Source organism: Cervus canadensis, chromosome 5 (assembly GCF_019320065.1).
Source record: "Cervus canadensis isolate Bull #8, Minnesota chromosome 5, ASM1932006v1, whole genome shotgun sequence".
NCBI classification, from domain to species: Eukaryota; Metazoa; Chordata; class Mammalia; order Artiodactyla; family Cervidae; genus Cervus; species Cervus canadensis.
Genome location: NC_057390.1, coordinates 60,237,672 through 60,253,334, shown reverse-complemented (window position 1 = coordinate 60,253,334; position 15,663 = coordinate 60,237,672). Strand labels below are relative to the sequence as shown.

Genomic DNA, 15,663 nt, shown 5'->3' with positions numbered 1-15,663 from the left:
AGAATACTGGAGTGAGTTGCCGTTTCCTGCTCTGGGGGATCTTCCTGACCCAGGGATTGAACCCTCATCTTCTGCCTTGATAGGCAGATTCTTTACCACTGAGCCACCAGGGAAACCCTTCCTAATGTTTACATTTAGGTCTAAGTTTGTTTTTTTTTTTGATAGGTGAAGGTTCAGTTCAGTTCAGTTGCTCAGTCATGTCTGACTCTTTGTGACCCCATGAACCACAGCACGCCAGGCCTCCCTGTCCATCACCAACTCCCAGAGTTCACCCAAACCCATGTCCATTGATTCGGTGATACCATCCAACCATCTCATCCTCTGTCATCCCCTTCTCCTCCTGCCCTCAATCTTTTGCAGCATCAGGGTCTTTTCAAGTGAGTCAGCTCTTCGCATCAGGTGGCCAAAGTATTGGAGTTTCAGCCTCAGCATCAGTCCTTCCAATGAATATTCAGGACTGATTTCCTTTAGGATGGACTGGTTGGATCTCCTTGCTGTCCACGGGACTCTCAAGAGTCTCAAGACTCTCTTCTCCAACACCACAGTTCAAAAGCATCAATTCTTCTGTGTTCAGCTTTCTTTATAGTCCAACTCTTACATCCATACACGACCACTGGAAAAACCATAGCCTTAACTAGACGTACCTTTCTTGACAAAGTAATGTCTCTGCTTTTCAATATGCTGTCTAGGTTGATAATAACTTTCCTTCCAAGGAGTAAGCGTCTTTTAATTTCATGGCTGCGATACCATCTACAGTGATTTTGGAGCCCAGAAAAATAAAGTCAGCCACTGTTTCCCCATCTATTTGCCATGAGGTGATGGGACCGGATGCCATGATCTTAGTTTTCTGAATGTTGAGCTTTAAGCCAACTTTTTCACTTCCTCTTTCACCTTAATCAAGAGGCTCCTGAGTTCTTCTTCACTTTCTGCCATAAGTGTGGTGTCATCTGCATATCTGAGGTTATTGATATTTCTCCCAGCAATCTTGATTCCAGCTGTGCTACCTCCAGCCCAGCGTTTCTCATGATGTACTCTGCATATAAGTTAAATACGCAGGGTGACAATATACAGCCTTGACGTACTCCTTTTCTTATTTGGAACCAGTCTATTGTTCCATGTCCAGTTCTAACTATTGCTAACTATTGCTTCCTGACCTGCCTACAGGTTTCTCAAGAGGCAGGTCAGGTGGTCTCGTATTCCCATCTCTTTAGGTGAGGGTAGCAGCAGCAAAACTATGGTGGTTATTAAATCCATAAACATCTTTTGGTAACAAGGATTATATATTTTCTTTTGTTTCTGTGTCTAACTTTATTTTGAAACTTACAACTTTTCTCTAAGTGTGAAATGGATAGTATGAAGAACTCCTTTATATCCAAATTTCTCCATTTGTTAACATTTTACCATATTTGCCACATTCTCATTCTTTGTCTCTGTGTTTACATTATTATTGTTATTACTCTTGTGTTTTTAATTAGTGAAATATGAATTCTACAATTCTTTAATGAACTATGGATTTATTTCTTCACTTTATGGAAACTCAGATTAGGCTGGAAGTTAATTCCACCCCCTCCCATTTTTACCTGTTGCTCTAAGGTCAGTTTTACTTTCCAAGTATGTGGATTATTTTTGAATTTCAAGGGGATCTTTTGACAAGCCTGTAGCTTACAGTCTGATTGAGGAAAGAATCTCAAAACTGGAAAGGCTTCAGTTCTGGGCCACACAGTTCTGAACATTTTGGATTTGTGAGGGTCACGTGATGTGGTATGGGGGCCATCATAACCATTTGCAGCCGGTTTGCAGCCCTCTTGGGCCCAGTCCCTTGAGGACTGGGTTGGCTGTTGACTGAGGTGGGAGCCTCGGCCTGATACTTCTCCTTTCCTATCATAGGACCTCTGTCTTTCCAGTGTCCTGTGATGACTTGTCGCACTTTGAAAACGTACCTAGCAACACAGATGACTTTTTAAACAACATCTAGTTTCAAGAGTGATTTCCTGTAACATACATTGGAGCTTCCATATATGGGTTTTTTCTGGCCATAAAATCAAAGCTCTCTTCCTCCTTCCGGTGGTTTAAGTAATCCAATTTGAGCATAAAGTGAGTCGTGCAAACGTTGTGCCACCTGGTTGGTGCGAGAGGACTCAAATCAGACTTATATAACCTCTACTGGAGACTTTCCAAAACCATATAAGGAAGCTGGCAGGTCACCCCTCCCTTGTAATGTCAACATTGAGCTCCCAACAAAGCTGGGGCTTACATCCTCAAAGAAAGCGTGAGGCATAGCCTCCAGACAGGCTTGGGAGGTGAAGGCACTAGGCATTGGTTCAGGGAATGGGGGCAGCCCTCGCAGTGGCCTCAGGACATGTGTATCATGCCTTCCAGCTGGGAGCCCCCACACCCGCCGGGCCACATATAATGCCCGCATTGACATGTATGGTGAGTTCATACTAACTAGAAAAGTGTCAGTACAGTTAGACCACAGGAACTGAATTTCTTTTTTAATTTTTGAAAACATTTTGTTATGCAAAGTGTCAAGGAGCGAGAATAATTCCCACATACTCACTAAACAGATGCAACAGTAATCAAGATATTGTCACATTTCTTTAAGCTTCCCTTTTAGGGGGTCAAAAATATTTCATAACAAATCTCAGATATTATAGCATTTCATCCCAAGCATACTTTTTCTTTAAAGTCGACATTTTGTAAACACAGTGCCACTACCCACCTAACAGCATTATCCCAGGGACAAAATTTTGACATGGTATCTTTTTTTTTTTCCACAAAGATCCTGTGACTTGGTAACCTTACAACATAAGAACCAAAATGCCTGTGCTCGTTTCACTGACAGCTTAAAAGAGGAGGGCAGGGGTCTTTGTTTTCAGTGCTGAACAAAATTGGGGCAGGTAAACAACTTGTACTTGTGGTTCTCTAGACTGTAGTCTTGGGTATTGAGCTGTGCCATTTACTCCCCTGGTCATTTCACAGTATCCATGATTGATCATCGTAACTTACAGGAATTTTTTTTTAAACAATATTTTAATTGGAAAAAGCATCTGTCAGCTGTCAGGCTTCCAGCTTCCACTTTTGAGAAGCAGGATGTTGAATGTGAGTAATGACACGACAGGCCTATAAAATGCGGACTAACCCTCGGATGACTCATCCAGTGCGATGCAGTATATTTGTCAAGGAGACTGAATCATATATGGGGGAAACCACTTCTCAAGCAGCCAGCTGGTTCTCAGGTCCGCAAGAGCTGATCCATTTTTATCGGAAGCGCTGTAGTAGCAATAATGCTAATATCCAGCACTTGGGCTCTACAATGTAGAGGAAATGGCATCACCCACCAGGTATGTGCTTATTGTTTACATGAACTTTATTTTCTTGTGGTTTCTCCTCTGCCTAACCTTTCTGATGTCTGCTTTTAACATTTCTTAAGGGAGGGGGGAATTATTCTGATTTTAAGTAACTAAAGTGTGTGTGTGAGTGTGTGTGTGAGAGTGTGTGTGTGTGTGCGTGCCCACATGCAAGGACAGACAGGTAACCACTCATCTTTTAACCAACACAGATCTCTTATCCACTCATCTCCCTTTCTGGAAACAAATTTCTCCCTACATGTTCAGATAGAAATGGTGTTAACCCAAACCTTTTAGTAGTTAACCCAAACCTCTAGTAAGCCTTAAATGATACTGCCTAGGAAACAACAGAGGTAGTATATATACCTTTTAAGGCGGGGAGTGGGGTAGCTTAAAACAAACAAACAGAAGAATAAAGAAAGGATGCACTAAGAAGGTAGTCTAAGGATAAAACTATTGTATTTATTATGTTGGATTTTTGTTTTTAATATTGTGCTTTTTCTTCTCCTCCAAGATGGATGACTTAGTGCCCGAAAGCTTTATTCCTCTACTAAGTGAATTATTTTTTTGCAAATCAAAATTTGCTCATCCTGAATTCATGCATTAACTTCTAGGTGGGAGAAAGGGTGGAGGAGATTGGTACCAACATTTAATTATAGCTTTCACATGATCTGAAGGATTGTTCTGCATAATTGGGAGGCCGTGTCGCCTGTCTGACCCTCTCTTCACTCACTAAATTTAAACAATGCCTGGCTAGTTAAGGCACATATCTTGTTTATTTGAGTGTATTAAACATTCCTATCTGTGTTGACAGTCCATTCAGCGTCTCCTCATATTTTATAAAAATACTTTTTGTATCCTACTTGTTAGGGACAGATGCTATGGTTAGTTTATAGTAGTACTATTTATACTTTTCTGGTCTGTCTGTCCAGAATGACTGGGTCAGGACCCGAAACACAACTGCCCACAAATTTGCCTAAGATTTAGAATTTGTAGAGCAGCCCTGTCTGTGGTGGTAAATTCTGTTATCATTTGGAGAGCATTAAACAGATCTGGGGTTACCAAGCTGGAAAAAAAGGCAGTCTTTTTTTTTCTCTTCCCCTTTCTTGTAAAGCTCACAATAATGACTTATTTTCCTTGAGGTATGTTTACTTTAAACTGTCAGTAAATGTATTAAATTTACTTACCTTAATACATTCAGAAATTGGAATGATATGGTAAACCAGCATGAAATGGGTCTGTTCTGTGTGTTTCTGTTTGTTTTGTAGATTAGTTGTTGTTTAGTCACTCTGTTGTGTCCAACTCTTTGCGACCCCATGGACTGTAGCCTGCCAGGGTCCTCTGTCCATGAAATTCTCCAGGCAAGAATATTGGAGTGGGTTGACATTCCCTTCTCCAGGGGATCTTCCCAACCCAGGGATCGAACCTGTGTCTCCTTCATTGGTAGGCGGATTCTTTACCACTGAGCCACCAGGGAAGCCCTTTGTAGATTAAGGGGTACACTTTTTTTTAGAATGGCCAGTTTGTTTCTGGAGACAGGACCATCTCCAAATTTCATTAAATTTGTCTTCTATAAATGAAAGCCACCTGTTAGGCTGTAACATGCTAATTATGGTGAGGACAATAATGAGGAAGAACAGTATTTGAAATATGTGGGGGTTTTGCTAAGAATTTTCCTGCCCACATCTGTACTGCTTATTTTTATGTGTATGTCTACACATGCATATATAGTGAATATTTAATAATAGCACTTGGTGATATTAAAAAATACTTCAGATTCAAAGTGAGAGTCCTTTTCATTCCTTCTCATTAACATTTTTTTTAAGTTATGGAAGAAACTCTTCTCTAAAAATGTAGCTTGAGCCGAAGCCTGAGTTTTGCCATCTTATAGTGAGCAGGGTTGTCTCTCCAAGCCTTGGTGGGATGCTACACTCAGCCCAGGGCTCATTTTGTCAAAAGTCTTCAGAAAAATAATGTGACTTAATGTGAATTAAGGGGAGATTAGCTAATTCATCCTGATTTTGCTACAATCTTAGACTTTGATATCTTTTTTTTTTTCTTTCCCCTTTTGAGGCCTACAGAAAGTATTTTAGGCAAGTATATGAAAACATTTACAGTTCTTGATTTATTGGTGTTTTTCTATGTCTATGAAAAGGTCTTGTTCTCCTGTGACTGGTGCAGTTGAGACTAACTCAGGTCTTGTCCATGTTATTTCAGGGCAGCATAGACTTCTTTTTGTCAGTTACTTTTTACCCTCATGGCGTATTGATCTCTACCATCCGCAGTGATAATCATCGCTACAGGTTCTGGCAGCTCTTGGGAGCCCCTTGGATGTTAAGCCCTATGAGCCACAGTTCAAAGTGACCACCTGGTTTTCAGATGCCTACTTTCCCTTTTGAGGGAGGGGGATACAGAGCACAATTGGTACCTAGGGTTTCCCATCATTCATCTTGGAAGCGATTAATAGATATTGAATGAGATGCTGCCCTTGTTCAGAGCTCTGTGCTGGGTAATGTTAAATTTTAAAAGGCTGTGATCTGGGCCCAGCCCCATCCTTGCCTTCATTCCCTCTTCAGTGGAGATCCATCATTACAGGCAACAGTTTCCTCCTGGGCTTATTAGAGTCCATATTCCAGAGCCATTAATTGTTCTGTGTAGAAGCAACTTCTAGCTCTTCCCTTCTGATTCTTATGAATCTATCTTTTCTTGGATGGCTCTCATATCAGAGAAAGAACTGCCCTACTCAAAAATTCATTTGATAGTTTTGGTGGCTGTGTTTTCTGAGCCAAGTAGATCAGTAGCCTTGGACAAAGGATTTTCCCCCCTTCTTCCTTGAGGGGAATGGCAGCCAAGGAGAGTGAGTTTTCAAAGTTTATAGCATCATGGATGTTCAAGTGGCGCAGATTAGTAAATACCAAGGGCAGTCTTTCCCAATCTTTGAGTTTTAAGGACCCCTCCCCTTTTTAGCATCTATTAAAATTATACTCTAATGACTCAAAGCTATAATGAGCTCAGTAACCATTTAAAAATACTATAGATTATCTATCAAATTAAAATACTTAATTGTATTTAGGAAGACTTGTTCAGTGAGCCTGCAGTCTGCTCTTGCAGTGCTCAGTGAATGATTTATGGATGTCGGGTTATAACTGTAGCCCCGGGGGAAAGCTGGATCTGCCTGTTGTCCGTTTCCTGTTGTCCTTTGCTCACTGTTTTGCTGTTACACTGTCCTCCCCACATCCGGGGTTTATGGTCACTCTGCCCTCACAGTGGGTGGGATTACTAGCACTTGTAGATAAATCTTGTATCGTTTATCTGGAAATATCGACTTTTCTGTGTGGCTCAGAAAAGCCAGAGACAAATACAGAACAAGCTTAGGGCATCAACCCGGCTCTTAAGGACATGTGAATGGGGTGGGTGACAACTCTGTTATCAGACCAGCATGGACGCTTAATAATCCAGGTATAAGTTTGCTGACAGCCTGTTTGCCTTGTCATCTATGCCCAGATTGTCTTAGGATGGAGAAGGGACAGTTACAGAGTCTTTACTGAATTGCCAGGGAAGTCCCCCAGCATTTCTTCATGGCTAACGATCACCAAAGAGCAAGCACATGCCTTGGCACCTGGATGGCACTTCAGCCCTCAGAGTAAGCTCCTGGCCCACAGGACAGGCTGCCTTCCTTATGCACACTCTGAGCGAAGCCCGAGGAGTTTCTCTGCATTATCTTCACAGAACTCTTTGCAGAGAACCACAGCAAGATACTATCTCTTTCCAGATTTCAGCCCAAAAGATGACTTTTCATTTTCAGTGTTAATTCATTGAATTGTAAAGACACTCAGATTGGAGATGTCCAAGTTGGATTTGGCTGTTTTGTGGCTTTCTTTTAAACACTCATTCCTTGTGCCCATCCAGTGGAAGAGATGGGTGCCTGCCGTCGCTCTGGCCCCACAGGGCCTGCTGTTTGGCTGGGCCTCTTGAATTCCATCAAATGGAGTGCAGACAGCATGTGTCATAGAGTCTGCTTGGGAAGGGTGAGGAGCAAAATTAGTGTCTGTGGGTGGGCATGTGTTCTCATCACATCGCCAAAGAACTGCAGTGTGCAAAATCTGGCAGGAGCTCATTCCAAAGAAAAATAAAACAGCCCCTCTTTCTGCTTTGAAAAATATTTAAAAAAACATCACTAGCCCCCATGTTAAAGAAATGGAATCATTAAAAATGCATCTCTGTGTGTGTGTGTGTATTTTAAATAATTTGAAAAACTGAGGTTGGAATAGAAGAAATAAAAAGATACTCATCATAAAAAATAGTTTTTAGGGATTCTGTCGCTCATTTTGTAAACATGATAAGCATTCTATTAGAACATAATTGGCCAAGGATTAGGGGAAGTCGTTAAGAGTTACCAACTAGGGGAAAGCCTGTTATGCTTAACTTCTGTTCTTTGAGAGGATTTTGGAAGAAAAGCAATTTCTTGACTCAAGGAAGCCAATTACAAAGGAAATGTTTGTGTTTTTCATGTATGCAATTTGCCTTGTATCCCATGGAACAAAAGGGTACGCAACACTTACATTCATATTTGAAACACAAGATCTCCCTTTGATAGTTATCATGAGAAGGTCTGACACTTTGTTAATCTCTCCTCTTGGTACAGAAGAATATTTCTTAGATTAAAGCATGCTTATAATATGTGTAGTTTGCACAACAGATATATACTACTTTCATAGTTTTAGGGTTTTTATAAATAGTGGTAATGTGAGGACAACAGAAATGTTCTTTAGCCAAAACCCTACATTTATGAATTTCAGGTTATTTTTGAGTATACCTACTTCAAGAGCTCCCTTTTTATTTCTCAAACTAATTGCCGTTCTGTGTGTGGAGGGGGCAAACAACATAAAATTTACCATCTTAACCATTTTTAAGTGTCCAGTGTATTCATGTTAACTATATGTAGGTTATTGTACAGCACATCTCTGAAACCTTTTCATCTTGAAACACTGAAACTCTGTAACCATTAAACAACTTCCATATCCTCCTACCCCAGCTCTTCACAGCCTCCATTCTGTTTTCTGTTTCTCTGAGTTTCACTACTTTAAATACTGAAATTTAAAAGTGGAATCATGCAGTGTTTGTCTTTCTGTAACTGACTTATTTCACTTAGCATAATATTCTCAGAGTTCATCCATGTTGTAACATATGATGGGATTTCTCCCCTTTTTAAGCTGAAAAATACTCTGTTGAATATATTTCCTTTACCCATCATCCCCGATAGACATTTAGGTAGTTTCCACCTCTTGGCTGTTGTAAATAATGCTTCAGTGAACATGGATGTGAAATTAATTGCCCTTTGAAATAGGATTTGACTTTCAGTAAATGTGAGAGCTAATTCCTTGTGTACAAGCACAAGAAAAGGTGTCATCATGTCCGATCACCCTTTTCAGTTTACTCAAGAGCTCCCATATCCTGAGTTTCTCACTGTGGGAAATGGCTTGATATGGAGCAGTTTTCAGTCCCAGATGGGGTATTTATGCTTCCTTCAGGGATCATGACATCCCTAGGGATGAGCTTAGTCCTGGGTGGTGGCTGAAACACACTGGTGAATGAGCTGGACTCCGGGTAGTTCTTCTTGATGAGATGTTAGGACAGGAGCCCTTTCATCCTCTCTCCTGATACTAGATGACGGCCTGAAGCATGGCTTCACGGTGTTGTGATTGCATCTGTTGGGCCACCCGGACTGCCACCTTACCTGTAAAGCTCTCTGCTGGGAGAAGCTGGGCCTGACTACTGGGTTGACTTTGCCTTGGGCAGTAGTCTTTAGGTACCGCTGAATGCATGACCAAAAGCTTGGTTGGGCTCCCTGGAGTAAGTGTGTTGGTGATAGCCAGGAAGAAAGCCCAAATTCAGCAGCTTATTAGCCTCCAAAGCTCTCATTATCTGTGAAGATCCTAAGTCTTAAAATCAAATGGCTGTCAGTCTTCCTCATTAGCCCTAGTGTTCCTTGGAAGTTCTTTCTGAATTCAAACTAGAATACTCTCCTACAAGTGAAACAGTATTTTAAGGAGATGGTGTTAAACTGTGAGCCATCTTGGTAGGTAGTTGGCCTACACATTCTCCTTACCTCCCAGTTCTTTTTATGGCAGGAAAGAAACTTCATGCAAGCACATGTACCAAGAGCATGGCTCTGTTTTGTAATATCTCAGAAGGAAATTGCCCTCATAGATTAAATCCTGTCCCTCTCTGTTTAAGTCAAGGACTAGCCAAGGGTGGCTGCTACGTGATGACCCTGTGAGCCTTGCTTGGTTCCTGCCTTTCTAATTAATTGCTGTCATTGCTGCTTTAAAAGAAAAGAACGGTGACACTTGTTTGCATTCCTAAAGCAGTGGTACTGTTACGGTTGTCACACTGCATTGAAACCAGTCCTTGGGAGTTCAGATCACTCAAGTGCTTTCCGTTTGGTTTGTCTGCTTGCTTGCTCTTGCTGCTTAGCTGCCCAGTTGTGTCCGAATATTTGCAACCCCATGGACTGTAGCACGACAGGCTCCTCTGTCCATGGAGGTTCTCCAGGCAAGAACGCTGGAGTGCGGGCTTCCCTGGTGGCTCAGATGGTAAAAAGTACTAGAGTGGGTTACCATGCCCTCCTCCAGGGGATCTTCCCAACCCAGGGATCAAACCCAGGTCTCCCGCGTTGCAGGCGGATTCTTTACCATCTGAGCCATCAGGGAAGCTTGGTGTAAAGATTCCTCAACCTTATTAGCAGGTGACTGTCAGGCTACTCTGTTTTGAGCTCTTCAAGATATTCAAGTAGTACCAAATTCCAAGGCCCCAAAATGAAGCCTACCTCTGGAGTTGAGGAGTTTTTCCTTGCTTGTCCTGTGTCCCCATCCCCACACCCAGGTAGGAAAACTGTTGGCAAAACCCAGCCAGAGCCGAGTAGAACTGGCTGTTTCCACCCAACGAGGGAAAGAGGTGTCTGTTAAGGAGACTGTCAGTGAGTGGTAAAAACCATTTGGGAATGGATCTGTGATTCAGGTATTTTAGGAATTGATTAGGCTTTTGTGTGCTGACTTGGGAATCCTGCTGCTCACCATTTTATGTTGTTCTGTGGGGAAAATACGTTTTCTAGTTTCAAACAGTTAATTTACAAGAAACCTTTTGGGCCAGAACTCATTTGTGACGTTGAAGCAGCCCCAGTGTGACATGTGAAGTGCACAGTGTTGGTCTGTCAGAGGTCTACAAGTAAATGTCCCTCTCCATCTTTAAGCTATGCAGTTGCTCATTACCTTTTCTTAACACTGTCCCCCTTTCTCTCTGAAAGTGGAAAAATTGGTACTGGAGCAACTGTCTTGGGTCAAATGATAAAGCTTGTAGGAAGAACCATTTGGGAAAAGAGAGGCAGATCCTTCTTCTCTTCTTTGCCTGAATTTGCTCCCTAAGTATGTCTTGGAGATTTTCCTCCACGTGGCTAAGGAGAATCTCACATCCGTGGATGTGTAAACCCAGCTAGATGGCTGGATCACGCCTGTTTTATTCAAAGATCTTATTGTGTGTGCTTGGTTGCTCAGTCGTGTCTGACTCTTTGCGACCCCATGGACTGTAGCCCACCAGGCTCCTCTGTCCATGGGGATTCTCCAGGCAAGAATACTGGAAAGGGTTGCCATGCCCTCCTCCAGGGGATCTTCCCGACCCAGGTATCGAACCCGGGTCTCCCGCACTGCAGGTGGAATCTTTACAGTCTGAGTCACTAGGGAAACCCAAAGATCTTACTAAAACTCAATTTTCATCATTTTCTTGCTTTTTCGTAGTACTTCGATAAACCAAGTTTGTTCCTGGGAACTTTATAATTGCATAATACCACTTGCAGTGAGGAAACATATCTGTTCATCTGTCATGGTTTCAGATCTTTGTGGTTTCAGACTTTTTCTTCACTTCGAAAGATGTTTTCAGTTGCATTTTACTGCTGAAAGTTTTCTGATACACTTTTGTAGAATATATCCTAACCCCTCTTACATGACTTTACAGCCATGTATTGTTTGTTTTGCTTTTTAAAAACACACTTTATTTTTATTTTTAAATACTTCATTTTATTTATTTATTTATTTTGTGGCCACGCCTGTTGACATGTGGGAATCTTAATTCCCTGACCGGGGATCAGGAACCCAAGCCCCCTGAGGTGGAAGCGTGAGGTCTTAACTACTGGACTACCAGGGAAGTCCTTGGCTATGTGTTTTTTTTTAAACACAAAGTTAAAAAGAGGCCAAAGATGAAAAGGGACCTCAAAGGTCATTGGGCCCCTCCCCAATTGGGACCCTCTTGGGTCTCAGCCAGGAGGGAGAAGGAAGTTAGCCACAGAGGTCATTTTTGTTTAGGGCACTAGTTATGCCATGTAGATCCCAAAACAAGAATTGCCTCTGTTGGTGTGAAACTTTGCCAAACCAAGGAGGACTTCCCAGCCCCACCCCCCAGCTCTGCCCTTTCTGCACGTGGCCATGTTATTGTGGGGCCACCTCTTATTTTCTTTGGTGTTTTTAACAGTTGTGTATTTTAAGAGACCCATGAGAAAAACCTCTCTTATATACTCTAGACAACCTAGCTGAGATAGGAGGCCTTTGCCATAATTCTGGACCTCTTTAAAACAAAAACGTAGGAGGTCTGGGGTAGGGATTGTTTAGTGATTGGATCTTAGTCCTTTGTCTCTCCCTAATGCCAGTAACCTTAAACTAGTCCCTTCTCCAGGCTGGACTTTAATTTTTCCATCTAAGTGAGGGGTCTGGAGTATATGGTTTCCATGATTCTTTCTGGCTTTAAAGGTGTGTAATAACTTGTGTGGCTCTTGACTAGTGATAATTGAAGACCTGAACTGCGCCTGCAGGCCCACCTCTACACACCTGGGAATGGAAGCGATCTAGAATTCTTTAGGGAGGACAAATGCTTCACATGTGCTTTTGTTTATTAGGTTTTTCACCTCTGATGAGGGAGGTGGCAGAATTCTAGGAGAAAAGGAATTAAATGAATTGGTAATTCTTGCCTCCTGAAATGGTGTCCATGTTCAATGGATCATAATCCAGTCTGCCTGACACTAACAGAACATGCTGATTTTCCTCCCTGTGGGTTAAATTATCACCTCCTTTTGAGAACAGGTCTTACTAAGGACTGACTTGTAATAGATTTTGTAGGTTTAGAATTTCGTACTACCATAGGTTGATAAAGTTTCCTAACTTTTTGGCCAGGGTTCCCAGGTGACTCAGTGGGTAAAGAATCTGCCACAGTGCAGGAGACACAAGAGACGCAGGTTTGATCCCTGGATCGGAATAGCCCCTGGAGAAGGGCATGGCAACCCACTCCAGTATTCTTGCCTGAAGAATCCTGTGGACAGAGGAGCCTGGTGGGCTATAGTCTATAGGGTCGAAAGAGGACTCGACTGAGCATAGCCTTTTGGCCATGGTTTGCTTTGGAGTGGAGAGTGGTAGGTGGCAGGTGAAAAAATGGGAAATGTGTCCTGGATAACGTGAGGAGAAGTGACCAGACTTTTCACTACCCTTATCAGCATCTTCTAGGTTTAGTGTTGATCTCCATCTAGAATAAAGTGTTAGTCGCTCAGTCATGTCTGACGCTTTGTGACCCCATGGACTGTAGCCTGTCAGGCTCCTCTGTCCATGGAATAGAACACTATAAATTTTCTTTCTCTCCTATGTCTTCAAGTGTTCATAAGAGTTGAAAGAAGTATACAGTCAATACTACAGCCTACAGCCAGCATTTTACTGTTACTTCTTTATCACAACATAATCTATCCTTCCATCCATGCATCTATCCATCCATCCCTTCCTCCCTCCCTTGGTCCATCCAAGATGCTGTGTTATTTTTTTATGCATTTCAAAGTAAGTTGCCAATATTGCGAGCTTTCTCCCTAACCGTTTCAGCATGTGGTCATTAAGCTCTCTCTTCCTTTTTGTTTTCTCTAATTTGTTGAGAAAGAAAGCAAAGATTTTTGAGAAAGTCAAGCGCGGAAGTTCAAGGGCTGCAATTTAAAGACCTGAATTGGAGATTATTAACTTGAAACAACTCCCTTTGCCATTTGTGTTTTGAAGCACCAATTTTTCTATTACATGTGTGCTTTAATGTGGTGAGAGTTAATTTTGTTTAGTAACCTAACATTTCCATTAGCTGGCCTTTGGGGGTTTAAATGTGGATCGTAAATACCATTTTTGGAAGGGTGTGTAAAACAGAGGGAAAGTCAAAGAAAATTATTGCTTTCGGAGAAAAAAGTAGGAGAAGAAAGGGTTCTTCAGCAGCGGGTCATTTTGTTTGTTTCAAGTTGGTTATCCTTTGATCTTGATTAATTATGAACTCCACTGAACTCCAGGCTCAGCGAAGCAGCAGACAGTAAAAGCAAAATCATAAACCTGGATTCAGACTTTGGCCTCTTGCCTGCCAGAACTTTTTCCCCGCTTAGCACTGTATGATCACCCTGAAACTCACCCTTTAGGACAGAACCATTTTAGCCTGTAAGTAGATTCATTCTATTTTGGTTTGAATAAAATAAATTTCATTTTTTAAAGTGGTGTATTCTTGTCAGAATTGTTCATGTTTTAACGATTTTTGAGAATAACTCAGAAATCACCATTGATTGCCTTGAATGTTAATGAACTGTTGTGATAAAATTTCACTATAATTTCCTAAAATATTTTAGGTGGTCTTAAAATATCCATGTTAGCCATGTTAGAGAATCTTTGTATAAGACTATGAGAGAATTAACATTAAAATAGGGACTTTGGGAAGGTCATGTACACACTGCTATATTTAAAATGGATAACCAATAAGGATCTGGATAGCACATAGAACTCTGCTCAACATGATGTGCCAGCCTAGATGGAAGGTGGTTTGGAGGAGAATGGATACATGTAGATGTATGGCTGACTCCCTTTGCCGTGAAACTGCCACAGCATCATTAATTGGCTAGTTAGTTGCTCAATCCTGTCCGACTCTTTGCAACCCCATGGACTGTAGCCCGCCAGGCTCCTCTGTTCATGGAATTCTCCAGGCAGGAATACTGGAGTGGGTAGCCATTACCTTCTTGAGGGGATCTTCCCGACCCAGGGACTGAACCCAAGTCTCCTGCATCGCAGGCAGATTCTTTACTGTCCGAGCCACCAAAGAATCAGCTATATCCTAATACAAAATAAAAAGTTTAAAGTTTGGGGGGAAAAGTAAGACAATCATTAGATCTACCTATTAGAAAAGTAAAACACAGCTACATCGATATATTTATCTTGTTGTTTCAATAACTGTCTACAGCCTATGTGGTTCCTGAATGTACCCGGAATGAGAAAAGGAATGAGAAGTCTAGGCAGTTTGGGGACACATTCAGGTGGGTCTGACAGCCCTGCCTGGTGAAGGAGATGTGCCTTGAAAGAGCTTAAATCAGAATTATCCCCCTCATGCTAGTATAATTGTCTTTTGCAGTGTGACATCCCAGAGAATTGTTTGATGCTGGGTTTTTAAAAAGACATTTTTACCAAAAAATTTTTAACTTTGTTGAATTCAGTGGAATTGTACGTTAAAAAAAAAAAAAAGCTTTAATTGCATTATATTTACTTCTAATTCTAAGAATTTTTGTTGGTGGAGGAGGGTAGTATGAGTTACTTCCCTAGAGCCAGTATTTTAAACTCAAAAATAATTTAAAATACATCCCAAGGACTTCTCCGGCAGTCCAGTGGTTAATACTTCACCTTTCAGCACAGGGGATGTGGGATGAATCCCTGGTCAGTGTGTTAAGATCCCACATGCCCCAGGGCCAAAAAACCAAAACATAAAAACAGAAGCAATACTGTAACAAATTCAATAAAGACTTAGGAGAAAAAAAACAAGAATGGTCCACATTAACAAAGAAAAAGTCTTAGAAAACAATAAAATGCATTCAGAGCAGCAGCTAATTACCTGCAGTGTAGATACTTGAAGGGCTTCCCTTGTGGCACTAGTGATGAAGAACCTGCCTCCCAATGCAGGAGACGTAAGAGGATTTGATCCCCGGGTTGGGAAGATTCCCTGGAGGAGGGCTTGACAACCCACTCCAGTATTCTTGCCTGGAGAATCCATGGACCGAGGAGCCTGACGGGCCACAGTCCATGGGGTCACAGAGTCAGACACAACTGAAGAGACTTAGCATGCATGCATAGATCCTTAACAGATAAGGATACAGAGGTCCCAGTGGTCGGTCAACCAGATAATCCACTTAGGATGTATGGGGTGCCAGGAATCTCCAGTTGCCTAGACCCGCAAGGGTGGGGAAATTAGGATTTCTTCTACTAGTAGAGATTAGAGCAAA

The 15,663-nt window shown here is 41.8% G+C and overlaps 1 protein-coding gene across 2 annotated transcripts in view; it reads left to right on the top strand.

Annotated features, from left to right (window-relative positions):
• Positions 1–15,663, top strand: part of SPRED2 (sprouty related EVH1 domain containing 2) — a 118,263-nt gene that overhangs the window by 58,043 nt on the left and 44,557 nt on the right. Inside the window, exon 1 of one of the 2 annotated variants that reach the window (XM_043468908.1) lies at positions 3,204–3,344. The exons of the other annotated variant lie outside the window; for it this stretch is intronic. Within the exon in view, the coding sequence (XP_043324843.1) occupies positions 3,328–3,344 (17 nt within the window). The 5' untranslated portion in view covers positions 3,204–3,327. Of the gene's footprint in view, positions 1–3,203; positions 3,345–15,663 lie in introns of those variants that run through there. 2 annotated transcript variants of the gene reach the window in all.